Source organism: Porites lutea, chromosome 5 (assembly GCF_958299795.1).
Source record: "Porites lutea chromosome 5, jaPorLute2.1, whole genome shotgun sequence".
In the NCBI taxonomy this organism is placed as follows: Eukaryota; Metazoa; Cnidaria; class Anthozoa; order Scleractinia; family Poritidae; genus Porites; species Porites lutea.
Window position 1 is genome coordinate 9,890,436 of NC_133205.1, and position 18,653 is coordinate 9,909,088.

Sequence of the window (18,653 nt, forward strand, 5' to 3'; positions counted from 1 at the left end):
AACTACCCGGATTGATAGATTTTCTCCTACAATTAATTCACATCTTTGTTGCATCTTTGAGGGGGACTTGGGGGCTAACGATATTGCAGTGGGTATTGCGGTACCGAATTTTTTTTCAAGCGGTATTTCGGTAATTTTGATTTTAAAGTGTAGTATTGCCGGGTATCATTTAGCCCTGCGGTATGCGGTTTTCTATCCTTTTCGCTAACGGTATTAAGACTTTAGACTAATGGTAAATGATTACACAGTTTCTGACAGTAATCTAAGATGAAATTGGTAGGGCATCCTTTTCGATCGTTGTAGCGATCAATTCGAGGTCTCCTTACGTTTCCTTGCAGTGGATAAGGTTGATTGCTGGTGCATAAATGCTTGACATAAACAAACACGCGAGATGGATATTACTTTAAGTAAACGTGACCGATCCTAAATGCAGTATCGGTATTCTCAAAACGGTATTTCGGTATTTACCAATATTTTTTTCATTGTTTCGCCTCTTATAGTCCCTTAGCCTGTGAACAGATATCTCCTATTTCACCCAAATTACTTGCACGTCGAAATTTGAGGGACCTATGTATCGAAAGCAAAACGCGAGCGCCCGTGGAAAAGGCAGACTTACTCCGGTTTAGCAAGTCAGCACTAAAGGATTCAGGCGGCGTCTGTTCGTAGTAGAATTGTCCGACCATGTTTTGTTGCGTTATCCAACAGAATAAATTACACTGGTAGTAAGACAGTAATAGTAGTATTAAGATCCTTAAACACTTTATTATTAAATCGTATTTTTACTAATACTAAAATTGGGGCACACAGTAACGATTAGTATTCGACTCCCTCTTTGGGCTGGGAAAGTATTTCTCGTTGGTTTGCATCAAAGAGTTCTACCATACATTGATGGACAACAGGTCTTACAAGAAAGAGGTTGGAATCATATACACAGGTTGTCTCGTTACTATACATAACGAAAGAGCTAGTTGAAATTGGTTTTACTCCAACCTCCGCCGCTAATATTCCGATGTAAGCATCATCAATTTTTAGAGGTTTTACGACATCAAACATTTGAGTGAACTTTAGAACCAAATCTTTCGAGAGAACATACCCCCCTCCAGACAAGTAATCCTTGAAAACATCGCCTGGATGATCTTCTTTTGAAACTGCGTAGTAACCTGTGCGAAGAACAGGGCTTCCATGCATTAGATGTCCGAAGTAAAACGCAGCTTTGGGAGCTCCGTCTCCGCTCAGGAACGCGACTAGAGCCCGCGTGTTAACAAATACATCATCGTCAGTTTTTAACAAGTATTCAAAACTACAGTATTTCGCAGCCCATTCAAAACCAGACTGAATCTTGAACACTTTATTAGCGAAAGTTTCAGAGTAATCGCCCTGGATAATGTCGCCAAATATTTGGGCTTCACGCGAGATGCGATCCGACAATAACATGTTGTTCCCTGTAACGCCGATAAGAAACACAGTTTTCCACTTCCGGTGCAAAGCGTTGTCAACTCCCCATGTATGCCGAATAACCATGCGGCTTTTGTAAGCATCAGCCGAGCTCGACACAAGAATGACGAGAAATAAACGCTGAAGACACTTTGTTCGAGTCAATAAGCGGGTTCGATGCTTTCGAACTTCGTGCCAGGAGTCTGAAAATCCTTCGTCCGTTTGTGTATGGTCGGGGCTTTGTTCCCAGTCAAGTGGTCCTGCATGAGTAGTTTCAACATAAGATTTCCCAGATCTTGGTTGATACTTGCCGACTTGGCCTTCTTCTTTTAGTTTCGATTTCATAGTCTCGACATAATTTGTTAGTCCTTGACTCGTCAGCCATAAAGATATACACAACATAGACAGAGAAACAATCACGCAGAGAAATAAACAAGTAGTCGCTGTTACCGAAAACTTACAAGAAGACGCTGACTTCATCGAAATTGTCACCTGCAAACTTTGCCTTTGCGATCAGTCTAAGGAAATAATAAATTATGAAAGAGGTCTCTCCGATAAAGCAGCGATTCAATTTTAACAGAAACACGATATCCTTTAGTCAATATTTAACTCACATTGTCACGTAATTCCTGAACTCTTCGCTACACGATGTCATATACCTTCTGTACCGTTACCCTTGAGTTGCTGCCCAGTTATGCCGTTTTCAGTTACTCAATCACTCGAGATTTTGCCGACCAATGAAAACAAGACGTTTTACCCAGAATGTAAGGGGTAAATCGGAAGCTCTTTTCTCCTCTGGCGACCCGAACATCCGGCAACATACCATATCAACCAAAGAACTATACATACAGTGAACAGAACGTGGGATCAGGCGGTCCCTCTCTTCGACAAATTACAGGGCGTATTGATATTTCGGTTAACAATTTCGGACTGTTGCATGACCTTGAGATAATTTCTCTTAATAATGACATTTTATAACAAGAAGGCGCTTACAGCGGCCTCCTGTCTCGCTTGCTTGGAGATTAGATCGAGAAATGAGGAGGCAATTAATTCTACACGAACTCGCTAAAGGTAAATTATGACACGATAAATTACGTGCGTTTTTTTGTCACGTATACTTGCGTTCTTTCCTGCTTTGTGGGGTTTTTATTCCCAAGTATATGACCATTTTCTTACTATATGCGCACAAAAAAGTTCATATATATGCGTTACAAACAAGCATGTGTATATCGGGTCACAGAAAGTCCTCGTATAAGAGGCACCGAATTATACCGTCAGCAAAAAACTTCTTCATGTACGATGGCGCTGAAAAGTAACTTCAGTTTGAATCAACAATGCCGCAATCCCAATACCGCAATACCGTAAGAAAAGATGGCAAATACCGAAATACCGCGTTGAAAATCGTCAAAATACCGATACCGCAAATTTTAGTCACATTTATAATCGGTTCCGCATACTTATGGTTGCTTCCATCTAGCGCGTTTAATTATCTCAGGCATTTATGCATCAGATGTCCATGTTTTTTTAAATATTTTGGTAGTTCGCAAATTTTTCGCAAATTTTCACTGAAAAGTAAACTACATTCGTTCAACCTTTTGGTAGGTCGACCCAACAGCTAATTAACTCTAATAAAAATAACTCTTGAAAGGGCGAAAAACAAACCAACCAAAACCATTTCCACGCACGTCTAATGCTAGTTTTGATAAGTGAGTCTAGTCTAGCACGTCAGTCTCTCAGGAATCAACTATCTCGACTGTTTCACGCGCCGCGCAGGTAAGAGGCAAACTTACCAAAATTTCTCTTTTAACTTTACAAGGCGTTTTTTAATTCTCGAAACCCGACATCTAAACTTATTCTTGTTGCGATAATGTTCGCCTCAGAATTCGTGGAACGACCCATTCCGAAAACGCTCGATTATCATTTTTTTTAAACATTCTGACAATTGTACGTAGTTTTTCGAACCGTGCAGATAATTGTGCAAATGTAACCGTCTTCATCCCCAGATTCTGCGCTACCATGACCCGCAACACGTGTCTACAAAACTATTCTTTCTGTCACGTTCAGCTGTGTTTAATTTTTCGCACGCGAAGTTGAGAACCAAATTACCATAAGATCAAAATTAGAGCACGTGTTTACAGTTTTTACTTTTTGTTATCTCTGTTTTGCACTTGCAATTTTATCGGCTTGCTATGTCATACAAGCATGAAACGTAACCTGTTTTGTCGAAAAAGATAAAGCGTGATTTCTTTTATGGAAGAAAAAAATTTTGCCATAGCTCTAAAACGTGATAAACATTGCGCGCTATTGACCACTCCAGAAAATACCATAACATACCAAAATGCTCTTTGTTTGTCACTCCAAAATCTTGCATAAGCATTGTTTTCAGTTTGGCAATGCTTATGCAAAATTTTGGGGTAACAAACCAAGAGCATTATTTTTTTTGGTATTTTAATGAATTTTTGTTTTGTTATGTTTTACATTTTTTTAGACACTGATTTGTGAACGCGTAGGAAAAATACAAAAAACGGAAAGGAAAACTAAACATTATACATCGCCGGCTAACACACAATTACATACTTACAAAAAAGAAACAAACGAAACAAAAACCCAGTACCTTCTTTTCTATTTACATGAAAAAAAGTAAAATAAAATAAATAAAAAATAAAAATTAATAATAAATGAAGTGAGCGGAGAAGAGATCGTATCATGCTAATCAGATTTATATTTGCTCCATTTCATATTGTGGGTCTCCAACTTATTGTTTGACTTAGCGATCATTGTCTTTATTAAGAAGACAGTATTAATTTTGGAATGAGGAACTCTAATGGAGGGAGGATATTTGTTCTGTCTACAAGAGTATAGATATTGTTTTGCCAGTAATAAAATATGATTCACAAATATCTCGTCCTCACATCCAATAATACCAAACAGTATATCTTTGTCTGCAAGATTTTCAATCTTGACCTTATGATCAACAAGCCATTTTATAACCTCAGACCAGAAATTCTTAGTATAATGACAAGACAGGAAAAGATGTTCGAGGGATTCGTCCGATTCACCACACAAGGAGCACGCTGGAGATGGTATAATACCAATTTTGCATAAGAAGGTATTTGTCACAAGGCATCTGTTTAATAATTTATACTGAAATTCGCGAGTCTTTGTATCCAAGGCAACACGATATGGCAAGCTATAGATTTTTTTCCAATTCAAAGTATCATTAACAAAAATAGCATCAAACTTTAGTTTAGCAGTTGGTGGAGTGACGATTCTGTTTCGAAGTTCTTTATAAACAATTTTCGAATACGCTTTTTCAAGTAAAACAATTTGACCACTTAAGCGTACCTTAATCTCATCACGCAAATTGAATGGTGTGTCACCTGTAGATATGCAGGATTTCAACGATTCACGCCATTGAGTTGGTAGAGCGTCTATTAAAGGGACTGGTTCACGATAATGCGCATGTGTGAGTTCTGACAGTAGCTGATTGTTTTTCAACAATCAGAAGCGAGTTAGATGCATGCAAGTAAATTTACAAAATTCAAATTAATTGTTCGCGACGCGAGAGTATTTCCGGGCATTTGGTTTGATTTTATTTATCCCTATAATTCAAGTTTATTCTTTGCTACTCCTCAGATATATGTTGCAGCCGAGAAGAATAAGATTTACAGCCGTGTCCTGCTTTGAAACAAACATTTACCAACGTGTATTTTTACGAGGTCGTACCCACGCTAACAAAGCAGTCACCGATCGGCAAACAAAATTTGTAAACAGACATCTTATTACTGTTCTCTCAGTTCGCCTTATATAAATCCAGAAATACCTACAAATAGCAAATAACCGGTGACAAAAACGCACAACGTATGAGTATAAAGATTATCCTTAATTGAGCATAAATTTCAAATGCTTATCCGCAAGTGAACAAATTCATTCGCGTTGCATCGGGTCAGTGTTCCGCAAAACAAATGTTATCGAGTAGCACACATAAAGAAACTAGATTATAAACAGAATATTCAGGCAATAATTTATTTTAAGAACATCAATTCTTAAACATATACGATCGTAAAGCAAAGATACAAGGAACATTTCAAGTGTACCAGATCGGTGAAGATCGCGCGCCTGTTGCGGTATAACTACAGGTCGGAGTCAAAAATCAAATCAAAGTTGAACGAACTCATGCCTTTAACCACTTTCCAAGTGTCGTGTATACTTTTCGTAAGCCACACACTACCCCTAGAACCATACCAGATCGATAGGCTATAAGCTTCTCTATCTCCAAAGACTCTTGAGAACGTCCTGTTGCCGGACGGCCACGATACTCTTCTGAACCTCCATGATCAAAACATTATTTTTTGCGTCTTCTTAAAACGTAACCAGTCAAACGACACAACCACACGTTAATCACCACTACCGAAGTATAACTAGACCAAGCAAAGCGACGGATGTCCGAATAAAACGAAGGATTGTCAATGATTGTACCGGTAATGGCGATTTCGAATTTAGTGTTGACCCGACAAACGGCGCGCATGCGCATTATCGTGAACCAGTTAAAGAGACAAGCCTAAAGGCATCCAACGGCGAAAGGTTCAAGACTCTCAACTCGCTTTTGATTATAAGTTCATGTTTATTCGAAATTAAATCACCCACTCGAAAGATCCCTTTCTCAGCGAGATTTCGAAAATACACAGACTTGTCACCAACACAAATAAATTTGTTGTTCCATACGATAACTTTTGACGGGTCTTTTCCATTTAAATCCTGTATATTTAAATTATATTATTTACCGCAGAGCACTTTGCAAAAGATTTTAAGCATTCTTCATAAAAGGCTGGCAATTTGATAGTCAATTTCTTCAAATGAAAGTCGCAACATAAGACTAATTTACCACCAACAGGTTTCAGATTTGCAGCAAACTATTCTTTGTGTTTCAATTATGGAATTTAAATGTGGGGCTTTAAGTCCTCCATCTTCGATATCACTGATAAGTACAGAACGTTTAACTTTATCCTTTCCTTTCCATACAAAATCAAAGATAATTTTGTTCGCTTCTTTTACAAATTCTTTATCCAATGATATCAAGCTCGTGCGATATAAGAAGATAGGGATAAGTGAAAGGTTTTGACAATTTGAATTCCCCCTACGTTAGTCAAATCCCTCCACTTCCAGATTCGTAGCTTAAGTTGGATGGAGCTGATTAATTCATTGATGTTTAGCTTTTGTTTTGTGTGAATGTCATAGGTAAAATGTACTTCTAAGATTTTAGCTGATCGTTTAATTTTTATGTTGTTCAGAGCGGCTTCTTGTACGGTACAGGCCAGGTTACCTAGTAGCAACTCTCTGTCTTTTCGTGGTTAACCTTTAGGCCAGAGCAAGTTCCATAATCTTCTATAAGTTTAAGAAAGTTTGTTAGAGAGAAGTCATCCTTTAAAAACCCAGTCAGGTCATCTGCGAAAAGACTTAATTTGATCTCTTCATTATCGACTTTAATACCACGAATGTCATTACTGTTACGTATGTTAACACATAAAACTTCTAATGCTATAATAAATAAGTAAGCAGAGAGAGGGTTTCCCTGTCTTACTCCTCTTTCAAATGCAAAGGATGAAGTTGCAAGCCATTATTTAAGACACAACTAGAGACATTCTTGTAAAAAGTGTGGATCCATTGAATAAAAGATGGTCCAAAACCAAAAACGGATAAAGTTCGAAATAAGAAGTCCCTACTAACTGTGTCAAAAGCCTTTTTAAAATCTATACAAACCATTCTTCCGTCAATACTGTATCTCTTTGAAAATTCCATAACGTCCTCTATGGTTCTGACCGCGTCAAAAATGGTCCTACCCTTCACATATGCAGATTGATTGAAATGTATGATGTTTGGTAAAACATTCTCCAATCTCTTGGCAATGGCTTTTGAACCGATTTTAACATCAACATTAATAAGCGAAATCGGTCTCCAGTTTGATAAGTCCCTTTTGTCTTTGTCCTTCTTTTCTATTAGGGTAATAATGGCTTTTTTCTGAGAGTTTGAGAGCTCACCATGATCATAAGAGTAGTTTAAGCTGTCTACTAATAGCTGTCCTAAGAGGCCCCAAAAAGCCCTGTAAAATTCGACTGTTAGTCCGTCATTGCCTGGTGACTTGCTACTTTCAAACAGCTGAAGACTTTTGTAACACTCTTCAACCGTTAAATTTCCCTCGCAAATTTGAACATCAGTATCAGAGAGTTTTGACATTTCAGGATTATTTAAAAAAGAGTTTAACGTGTGTTCAGATGGGCTAAGAGGGTCACGCTCACAAAGATTAGAATAAAAATTTTGAATTTCTTGTAATATTTTTTTAGGATCCGTGATTAGAACTCCATTATCGTCAAAAACCTTACGGACAGAACTCTTAGCTTTCTTATGTGTTTCGAGGTTTAAAAAGAACTTATTGCTTTTTTCTCCTTTTTCATACCAAGTGGCTTTCGATCGGATTATAGCACCTTTTGCTATCTGTTCATAGATAAAATCATATTCCATTTTTAACAATTCAATCTCTTTCTGGTTATCAGGAGTTGTTGAACTACCGCATCTCTCTTCCGAAATCTTCAAAGAAGCCTCAATATCAGAGATCTTTCTTCTCCTTTCACGTGCTTTTTCTTTGCTGTACTTTATTGTTATTTGTCTAATCCTGTACTTAATTAAATCCCACAACAGCCTTTTATCTCTAACGTCTTTGAACTCCTCTAACTACAAAGGCACACTTTCATTTATCAGTGCAACAAAGTCGTCGTCATTCACAAGACTAGCATTAAACTTCCAGAAAGAGGGGCCGTGTTGTGGTTTGTCTATGCTGTTAAAATGGAGGAAAATTGCCGAATGGTCTGAATTTATCGAAGGAATGATATCGGACTTCTCAATGTCGTCTTGGCATACATCGCTAATCAGCCAATAATCAAGTCTTCTTTGAATGAAAGGATTTCTTTGACGTCACGTAAAGCGTTTAGAGTCCGGATTTCGTATGCGCCAAATGTCAACCAAATCAAAATCCAGGCATAAGTCTTGTATGTGTTTTACAGAATCTTTTCTAAAAGGTCTACCACCGGAACAGTCAATTGCAAGATCAGAGTCGAGTGATACATTAAAGTCTCCCCCGAGAATAATTCTAAGCTCTTCATTAACGACGCGGTCTTCAATATTTTTGTTTAACTTAACAAAAAAACGACATTGCTCTTGAACCTTGTTTGGAGCATAAATATTTACAAACAAAAATGGCGAACCTTGGACCTCAGCTTCAATTATAATGGAGCGGCCCTTGTCATCACAACTAATAGTTCTTGGATTAAAATCTAAGTCACTTCTCACTAGAATCATCACCCCACAACTATGATAAGAGCCGTGTGCAAAAAAGAGCTTACCTCTCCATTGTGTTCTCCAAATGCAGGGGAGGGGGGGGGGGGGGGAAAGCTACTTCCCATACATTCTCTTAAATGAAATCCAAACGATGTTCTCACAACTTGCAAAGCGATCAGCAAAGGTCTTGCCAGCGGATTTGTGTACTGATCATGCGCATTACGTCAAAATCCATAGTTCAACGGTCTTGAGAAAAAACAAAAACATGGCGGTCGAAGGCGGGACTGTTTCTCACTATTATATTTTGGTAATTCGCAAATTTATTGATTTTATGTCGCTTTTCAGACATAGTGTGTGGTTTTCTTTTTCTGTTAAACAATTTCTCTCTACAGAGTTTGGAATATGCAAAATATAGCTCCGTACAGCTGATGAGAACCGCCGAAGAGTTGAGCTATCAAGCAGTGTTTTGCTGCAAACCTTAGGAAAGTTAAAGTCGCTTCAGGTACAGAGCTTTCAATAGTAGTTCTGATTTGTTTATTAGGATCGTTTTGAATTTTTACTTTGGATTCAAGGTGTTGACTGATCGTAATAAACGAAGTGAAATGTTATGAAGTGTGAATGTTTATTCAGTTATGATTGTAGAGCTGTAAGCTCATATTTATAAAGCTCTCTGAATATACTTACGTTCTAATTCGCTTCGCTCAAACGAACGTAAATCATTTTACCCTTAAATTCCCGTAATACAAACAAATCACACGAGAAATATGGTAGGATGCGCAAGCAGATCCAAAACAGTTTATTATAAGATAGATAGTTACTAATACAGAGCGAACTGCAGAAAAAAGAAATTACAAAGCTGTTGTTGTTGTTGTTGTTTTTACAATTTTTTTTTTTTTTTTTACACACTACTGTTTGGAGAAATTAATATAAGCTCGATAATGCATTACAAACCTAAATACTTAGTTACTTGTAACCTGTTTTCAAGGCTTTCTTCAACATTCATGTCCTTGGCAGAATCAGATTTCCATCTACCATGTATTTTAAGAAGTCTTTCTGGAATCGAGTTACTACTATTACGTACCGCAGATGTAATACCACCGGACCTTAAACTATGAAGACCATAATCATTAGGGTTGAGGCCCAGCTGACTTAAGGTATCCCTTAAGATATCTCTACAAGTAGTATAAGAAATCTTTCCACTTCTCAGAGTATAGCTAGAACTACTACGGTGAAAAACAAGCGGTCTAAATAAAGGGAGAGAACTACATAAGTCAATACCAGATAAATCTAAATACCGTTGTAAAACACCAACAGGACAGTACTTAGACCTGGATGCACTAATAAAGACGAAATTCCCTTCCCTATAAACATCTGTCTTACTACGAGGTACAAAGATTCTTATACAGTCGCTGTGAAATTCAATATGCTCAGGAACAATATTGCATAATTCGTCATAACGAAAAAATCCTGCAAAAGCTAAAGAGCATAACGCAGCGATACGAAGATTCTTTAAATTAGCATCTTTCCTGTTATGAATATCTAAAATACTCCTTATGATTTCTGTGGTAATAGGCTTCTTTTTCACTACTGGCTGTGATTTCTGGCGTTTAGCAGATTCGATAATATTCCTGCAAAATTCACTATCCAAAGGATTACGATCCAAACTAGGGACAAAAGAATGTAGCCATTTAAGGGCAGCATGGGCTAAAATTACTGAGGAACTAGAGGTGCAAGACTGCTGAACTTCAAATAAATATAGGGAAACAACACTAAGGGGAAAGGGTAACTCTATGTTGAAATGTCTACCTTTAGACCACTCCAAGAACTTTCTAATAACGCGAACGTAGGCTTTAGTAGTTGTATCCGCCCTGGACTTCAACATAACTTCTAAAACCTCATAAACGTTGATTGAAGAAAATTGTTGAAAGCCTTTCCAGGAATTACTTGATAAGATTACCTGGAAAGACAAGAACAAACATATATAATAAAAGAACAAAAAAGAGCCGTATAAAAATCGATCAATGTTGGGGCCAGTGCCACATAAGACGATAAACTATTGAATGGACCAGTGTCCCGTAAATCAAAAACCATTGATTGGGCCAGCGCAACATAAATCAACTATACGCTGTTAAAGACAGCGCCACATGAAATGACAAACTATTAATTAGGCCAGTGCCACATAAATAAACAACATATTGCTTTGGCCAGCGCCACCAAATGTGAATAATCATTAGGCTAATGGACACACCATCCAATAAATTACTCAGTAAATTTCAATCTAAAGGCAATAATATTTCCTGTGAAAAGATCAGACCCTAAGAGCGAATTAAGGTTTCTTCCGCGGGTTAGAACCTCATTCCCGATATGAATACTGTGAGCCACAAGATAACTACTATACTTATGTGTAATTAAAGGCCAAAAGTGAGCCGAAGGCCAAAGAGGTACAACGAGCGTACCAACGGCCCGCTGAGATTTCAAATAATGCAATACACGTGGGACGATACCAACTGGAGGGACTACTAGGCAATTTTCTCCTCGAAGAGACTGAAAGAAAAAATCAACACCCGAAGTGTTGGGGTTCCAAAACCTCGAAAAGTATTTGGGGAGCTTGTGATTATAATAATTGGCAAAACAATCAACACTATGCGGGCCCCACCGACCATCAAGAAAAAGAAAAAATTCTTCAGTAATTTGCCAATCATCAGTATCAATTAAACGACTTATATAATCAGCTTGCTGATTCGAAGTGCGAGGGATCCATTGCACTTCTAAATGAATCCCCGATCGAATACAAATATCAAAAATCCTTCGGGCCATCTTATGCAAACCTAATTTCATGCTGCCCACTTCAACAATCTTAGCAGCTGCTTGGCTATCAGTAAACCACTTAACGTGTGATCCTTCCAACACTGAAGCAAATGATTGCAATGAAAACTCAATAACAGACAACTCCCTCCACGTTGAACTTTGAACTCTCTCGTTCTCCGACCACATTTTGTGGCACACAAAATCATTGTTAAAGTCAATAAATGCTCCACCTCCGGTAGCACTGGCATCCGAATATATAAAATAACTAGGATCTTTACTTACAAAGCAATACCTAGGGTTGATATTAACCATATTTTCCTTCCAAAAATACAGTTCTTCCTTACAGTAATCGTCGAGACGGAATATAGAATCCCAGTTATCTTTGCACAAGGTGGACAAGACACAATGTCTGGTCATTATCCTGCCAATGTTACCAACTACAGGCCCGGTAGAAATAATTTGACCTGTGAAGGAGGCCAACTCTCGCGCAGACACTTTGAAATCGACTTCAATAATATGATCAATTGTACTGATAATCTTAAGAATTCTTCTTTCTACAATTTTTAAAGTACCCAGTGCAGAATTCCAGGTTATACCCAACCAGTCCAATACTTGGGTGGGTTCCCATACCGATTTGTCTTCGTTAACGACAAAACCCGCGTTATACAAGTCCCCCCTTACAGCTAGGGCCTTAATGCGACAACTTTCTCTATCCTGAACAATCGCCCAACCATCGTCCAAGAAGATGGCTATACAAAGACCCTGTATTCTCCAATACTTTTCTAAAGGCTTCAAAACCTTTGTGAAAACATAAGGGGCAGAGGAAAGACCGAACGGGAGCACAGTGAAAACATAAAATACTTCATTAACGGAATCAGACGCCCGCCATGAAAACCCCAGAAAAGTTTGGTGCTCATGCGCAATGTCGATATGGTGATAACCGCTTTTTAAATCAAAGGAAAACATGTACGCGTCTTTCGCAAAATAAGCCATAGCAATTTTCCAGTCCTCGTACTTAACACTTTGCTTAATTAATGACTTATTGACATGGCGCAAATCAAGAATTAACCTCTTTTTACCGCATGGCTGTATAGAAACTGACAAGGGATTTACAACAAAGGGCTGCTCATTAACGATACGCACCCGACCAGAGTTAACAAGCTCAAGAACGGCTTGGTCCACGAAATCAGCATGAAGTCGAGCTGACTTATTATTTCCTAGCTTTACGGCCAACGGAAAACTGATGAACGGCAGCCTGTAGCCGTTTTCAATAATAGACAAAATAAAATCCGGAGCACCTATAAATCTCCAGAAACCTAAATTATTCTTCAGATTACCCTTAACACTTAATGAATGTCCGCTTTCAAGTTCGTAATTCTGTGTAATTTGATCTACCTGCGCCAAGTCATCTTCATTGCTTTGGTTGAGTTGATTTGGCTGCGGTCGGCTTGTTGTAGGAGATTCCAGGGCAAGAATTGTAGCTAGGGGACTGGTAACTTCCCGGCCAGAACATGGATCTACAGTCCTTGGCCCAGTGTCCAAATTTGCCGCATTTGAAACAGCGAAGGAAGTCGCCAGAAGCGTCTCTACGGCCTGAAAGATAACAGCAATGACGAAACCTGTAATAAACGGAAGGGGGAGGGGTGGGGGTGGGGGGCATAAACCAGAAAGGTAATAAACTGTATGGAACCGCGAGCGTGAATGGTACTCAAGAGACAACGGAGAGTATAAATACTAATAACTGGCCAATCAGGACATCAATGCAAAACAGAATGCACAATAGTGGGTGCGGCAGGTGTGAAACGAAAACAACTGCGACTAATTACTTGGAATAACAGCGGAAAATACATTTACGTTCTAATTCGCTTCGCTCAAACGAACGTAAATCATTTTACCCTTAAATTCCCGTAATACAAACAAATCACACGAGAAATATGGTAGGATGCGCAAGCAGATCCGAAACACGTATGAATATACAAAGTAAAGAGGAGGCTCCTTTTTCTTACCACGAAAAAGCTGATTATCAGCGCCCAAAGCAATTCTTGGTTTCTTTCCACGATCGCTGGAGAGTTGTTCCTTTTGACGTCTCTTACGGCTCGCCGCTTCTCTTGCCTTCTTAAGACGCTTTTCATCTTCGGAGCCGGATGCAAGCTCGTCCGACTCGTACTCGGCTACAACCTGCCAGCCGTCCCTACTTTTATCAGCGATTTTTATCAGCTTCTGTCGCTTTCGAATACGTTGCCTACCTTCTTGGGAAAGTTTCTTGATCTGCGACAAATTTGGCTCGATGCTTTCACTTTCAGTTTCAATGCTTTCAAAAATGGCATCTAATTCGGCATTAAGCTCAAATTGCTTCTGGTTACCTTTGAACTTTAGCTGTACAACTTCTTTATCTAACTTACTCCTTTGTTCGATTTGCTTTCCTTTATCTTCTAACTTTTTCTCAAGGAAATCCTTAAACATGGAAAAGACTTGATCAACGGCTGCTGAGTTGCCTCCACTATCACCTGAAGTTTGGCCAACTTCAGCCGGTACGGACGAACCTTCGCTCTCTTTTTGATCGTTGGGCATCACACGAACAGTTAAAACACAAACCAGAAAGGTAATAAACTGTATGGAACCGCGAGCGTGAATGGTACTTAAGAGACAACGGAGAGTATAAATACTAATAACTGGCCAATCAGGACATCAATGCAAAACAGAATGCACAATAGTGGGTGCGGCAGGTGTGAAACGAAAACAACTGCGACTAATTACTTGGAATAACAGCGGAAAATACATTTGCTTCCGATAAATTTGACACTTTCTCCAGTAATTTTTATCAGCATCAAGTTATCCTTACCCGGCAAAAACGATGTAACCTATAAATCGATCGAGCGCATTGTTGTTGGTTAAGATCTAACACGGTTTCCCCCGCAGTTTCAGTACCGAAAGACAAAGATGTATGATATCATTTTTTTCAATTTTTAACTTTTCTGATTTCCTCTGCCGGTTCGCTTCTTGCTTCTAAAAAGTCTAAAAATATTTACTGTGGGAAAAGTTCTTCAATTATCCGCTGACCACCACGCGGGGTGACCGCTTTGCAAGTTGTGAAAACATCGTTTCTAGGTCTCAGACCTCGTCTCTTCCCCCACTGTCTAAATGTCTTCAACGTCAACAGTGCTACAGGTCTCTTGAAGGAAGATAATATCATACCTCCGTTCATTTAGCCAGGTAAAAAGGGTTTTCCTTTTCCTGGCGGATCGAATCCCTCGCACATTAAGAGAAAGTAATTTAAAATCAAAAAGTTCTTTCATGAATGGGACTAGGAAAAAAAAGTATGCGCATACAAATAATTTTCACCGCAGTGGTACAAAAAATTGAAAAGAGGTAACAACTGAGGAGCAAAAACACACAACACGTAGGTAGACAATACACACAAAACGCACAAATACTCACAAAACAAAAAACAATAAAGGAAAAGACAAAAGGACAAATAAAACAAAGAAAAACAAACAAACAAAGAATACATTACAAAACGAAGTTTTAAGAAAGAGCGAAAAAAGGCAGCGAGGTAATTATTACCTATAAGACGCTGCCACAGAGCTTGCGACAATCGTTTCAACTACACCCAATTGTTCTAACCTACACATGACACTCCCGTTACAAAAACAGACTGATGAAAAGCATAAACAAAGTCAAATACAATAAACTAGGTCCAAAAAAAAACACCTAGATTTGTCTATAAGGGAACAAATCGTCCATCGATAAACAATTTATCGGGTTCTGGTTTGCTAAAGAAAGCATTCTTTCCCTCCTCTCTTGCTTTTGTGAGACGTGGACACTGCTTTTTTCTTCTTTCGTTTATTTCTTTAGGAAAATCTGCGTAGACCTTAATATCGATATCATCCGCCAGCTCGCGTACTCTTCGAAAGACCAGATCATGATCACGTTCTGGAAATCTCAAAAAACGAACAATCACCGGTCTAGTTTCGACCCTCTTCTTCTTTCCTATTCTGTGAGCTCGCTGGAATTCAATATCTGCTGCGTTTTCCATCTCCAATTCGTCGCTAAGGAATTTTCGTACAACTTCATGCGTATTCTCAGCTCCATCAGCAGATTCTGGAAAACCGAAGAATCTTAGGTTTTCTCGCTTGTTGTACACCTCTTGGTACAATATTTTGTCCTCAAGTTCCTTGATTTTGACTTCTTTTTCTTTATCATTCTTCTTTAGGTCTTCAATTTCAGCGTTTGCGAATTCCATTGACTTGCTGAGGTCGTTAACTTCGCCTTCCAATTTTCTTGTCTTCTCGCCAATCTTATTCAGCTCGGTTTCGAGATTATTAACCGACTTCTCCAAAGCGGAGAAACGTTCAAATATACCTTCTAGATTCTATAACCTTCTTTCTACTCCTGCGAGCATTTCGAAGATCCGTTCCAGTTATGTCGCGATTTTTTCTGTCATGTTCAGGGCCTCCAGAACTTGATCGTCCTCGCTAAATACTACGCCAATGTTCGGTTCCGAATGAGGACTGTTGCAAGCCTTTTTTCCTTCTGGAGAGCAAATATCTAGAGCAAATTTTCCTTCTGGAGAGCAAATATCGCTATCAGAGCTGATACTAACAATTGCCTTCGATTTCCGTTTACAACTTTGAGCCATAGACTAGGTTAAAGGACTAAAATTTTTAAGAAAGGATAAAAAGTTCACGGGAGTGAAACATCCACGTCTTCACTCGCACATGGTCGACCCAGTCTCCCCAAAAGAGCATTATGGTATGTTATGGTATTTTCTGGAGTGGTCAATTCCAGTCATCGCCGAAAATACACCGCATGCTCATCACGAGCTCATTTGCATACAATGAAAGTCGTCACGATTCTTATCCCCAGTTTCCACGGTCTCCGCTGGGAAGGCGTGGCCTACAAACTACAATCATCGTCAAAAGTGTTGGGAAAGTTGCCTTTTTTACCTCTTTTTTTCCTTCCTCCCCCCGCCCCTGGCCCAATGTTGATCAAAACGTTAATGTTTGTGCGCGTAATTGTTCTGTTATATCCCAACATTGAAAAGGGGGCACGGGGGATATTTAGCAAAAGAGAAAACTCTCTTTTTTCAGGATTAAAATGGACTCCTGTTAAGTTGTACAGCCTTCCCAACTACTTTTGTCTGTGATTGTAGGTCCCACCGACAGAAAAAAAATGGAAAAAAAAAAAGAAGCGCTGTACAATATTCATTCAATACGCGAACAACTATTTACTGTCATAAGTGGGTCTCAATGGCAGAGATGCCAACCTCTGGAGATATGAAAAAAGGAGACTCCCTTTTCTTTCATAACCACCCCCCCCCCCCGAATTTCAACGGACTACCCCCCGAAAATTCGATTTATATCAGAAGCCACCTGCTCTTCCGTTCATCCAAAAATGAAAACTGATTTCAGGTGCAAACAGTGAATTTGTTGACAATTGAGTTGCAATTGAGAGTCGAAGGATCAAACAATTTATTCCCTTTTTTTAAAACCCTCTTTTAAGACTTCTTCTGACATGTGTGTCTGATGGCCGATATTGGCCAGGTTTGTAGGCGCCTAGTTTTTTCACGATTTAGATCTGCCACCCTTTCAAAATAACATCAGTTCCGCGTGTAGTTACTTCCCGGAGTAGCCAATAGATAAAAATCGAAATCCATAAAAATCGTTAGCGATCAAGTGATTTTATTGATTGACAACGGAAAACGGTGAAAAGCTATCTAGAGAAATCTTTTATCCTGAATTTCAGGCATCTCTTCGACTCTAGAGAATGTCTGAAATTCAGGCTGAGAAATCTTTTATCTAAGGTTGTATTTCTCGTGGTACTTGCCTGCGAGAACTGCGAATGTAATTAAACCAAACCGTTTTTGTTCTTATGTACAAAAGGGTCACGGTTTAGAGAGAATCTTGTGTCTGTAATAGTTTCCACATTTCGTATTTTCATGTTTGTTGATCAGTTGTTACTCGTGGACGTGTTTTCTCAGCTGTACTATTTAACTTATGCCAAAAAGAACAATGTCGGACTTACAGTTATAAATCGTTTAAATCATGAAATATCGATAACATCGATTTGATACAGCAATTTAGTTTATCGATTTTCATCAATTTCCGTTATCAATCGATAAAAATCACTTGATTGCTATCGATTTTTATCGATACCGATTTTTATCGATTGACTACTCCGGGGTATATACCAAATACATTTAGCCAGGGCTAAAAGCGAAGCCTCCGTTTCTATACTCTCATGATAAAAGCTATCAAATTTAAACTAATATGAATTTTAAGCCAAAAAGAAAAATCTTCACATCCCTATTAATAAAACTGTAGGGCGTTATATTCTCGCCAAAATTCAAGATTTTGTATGCAGCATTGTTGTTTTGAATTAATTAATGCCCGCTTTGCTAATCCAATATTTGACTTGTATATTATCCAACATTGTACATTCGCTATTCAACATTCATGTTGCAAAATCCAACATTAAACTTCTTTAATTCAACATTGCGCACTGACAATTCAACGTCCATATTTCAAATACTATTCACATGCAACATTCGTTTGTGTGTTTTTGTTTTTGTGTGTAGCATCACAATCATTCCTTGTTTTACTTCGTCGTAAACGAAAGGCCATGCATATTTTAAATCCAACTTTCCTTCGCTTACATACGACATTCGTCTATTTCACCGCGATTGTTTCTAATGCAAACTTTCATCAATTTGGTCTTACATTTTCCTTTTAAATGGCCCAGACAAGAAGCCAGGAGTGTTCGCTTTCGAACCGCCGTAAGCCAACGAGACATTTTTTTGGCGCTTTGTCACGGGGACTTTGCGTTGATTGGCTAGTTTGCATTGCCTATTCACTGGCATTTGATTGGCTCAGACCAGCTGTCCTTTTTCTCTTAAATTGAACAGTTTGCCTACTTGAAAAGGAAAGTCCTATCTGAAACTATCCAAATTTATCCTTAATTGGACAGTTCGTAAAATAAAAGGATATTAGCTTTGCTGACAATATCGGATTAACTAACAGATGTATAATTAGTCAAATAACCTGGCAGATTATCGTTAAAACATGGGTAAGTACCAATTA

General features: G+C 38.6%; 2 protein-coding genes across 2 annotated transcripts; both read right to left on the minus strand.

Annotated features, from left to right (window-relative positions):
- Positions 1–742: 742 nt before the first annotated feature.
- LOC140938644 (beta-1,3-galactosyltransferase 1-like) lies at positions 743–2,327 on the minus strand. The gene is made up of 2 exons (XM_073388144.1): positions 2,049–2,327; positions 743–1,952 (listed from the first exon to the last, which is right to left on the minus strand). Exon 2 carries the CDS (start codon positions 1,912–1,914, stop codon positions 814–816), a length of 1,101 nt encoding a protein of 366 aa, XP_073244245.1. The 5' UTR covers positions 1,915–1,952; positions 2,049–2,327; the 3' UTR covers positions 743–813.
- Positions 2,328–10,212: 7,885 nt separating this feature from the next.
- On the minus strand, positions 10,213–14,351 carry LOC140938786 (uncharacterized). Its single transcript, XM_073388314.1, has 3 exons — positions 13,581–14,351; positions 12,970–13,167; positions 10,213–10,723 (listed from the first exon to the last, which is right to left on the minus strand). The coding sequence occupies exons 1-2, from the start codon at positions 14,143–14,145 to the stop codon at positions 12,986–12,988; spliced, it is 747 nt and encodes a 248-aa protein (XP_073244415.1). The 5' UTR covers positions 14,146–14,351; the 3' UTR covers positions 10,213–10,723; positions 12,970–12,985.
- Positions 14,352–18,653: the final 4,302 nt, after the last annotated feature.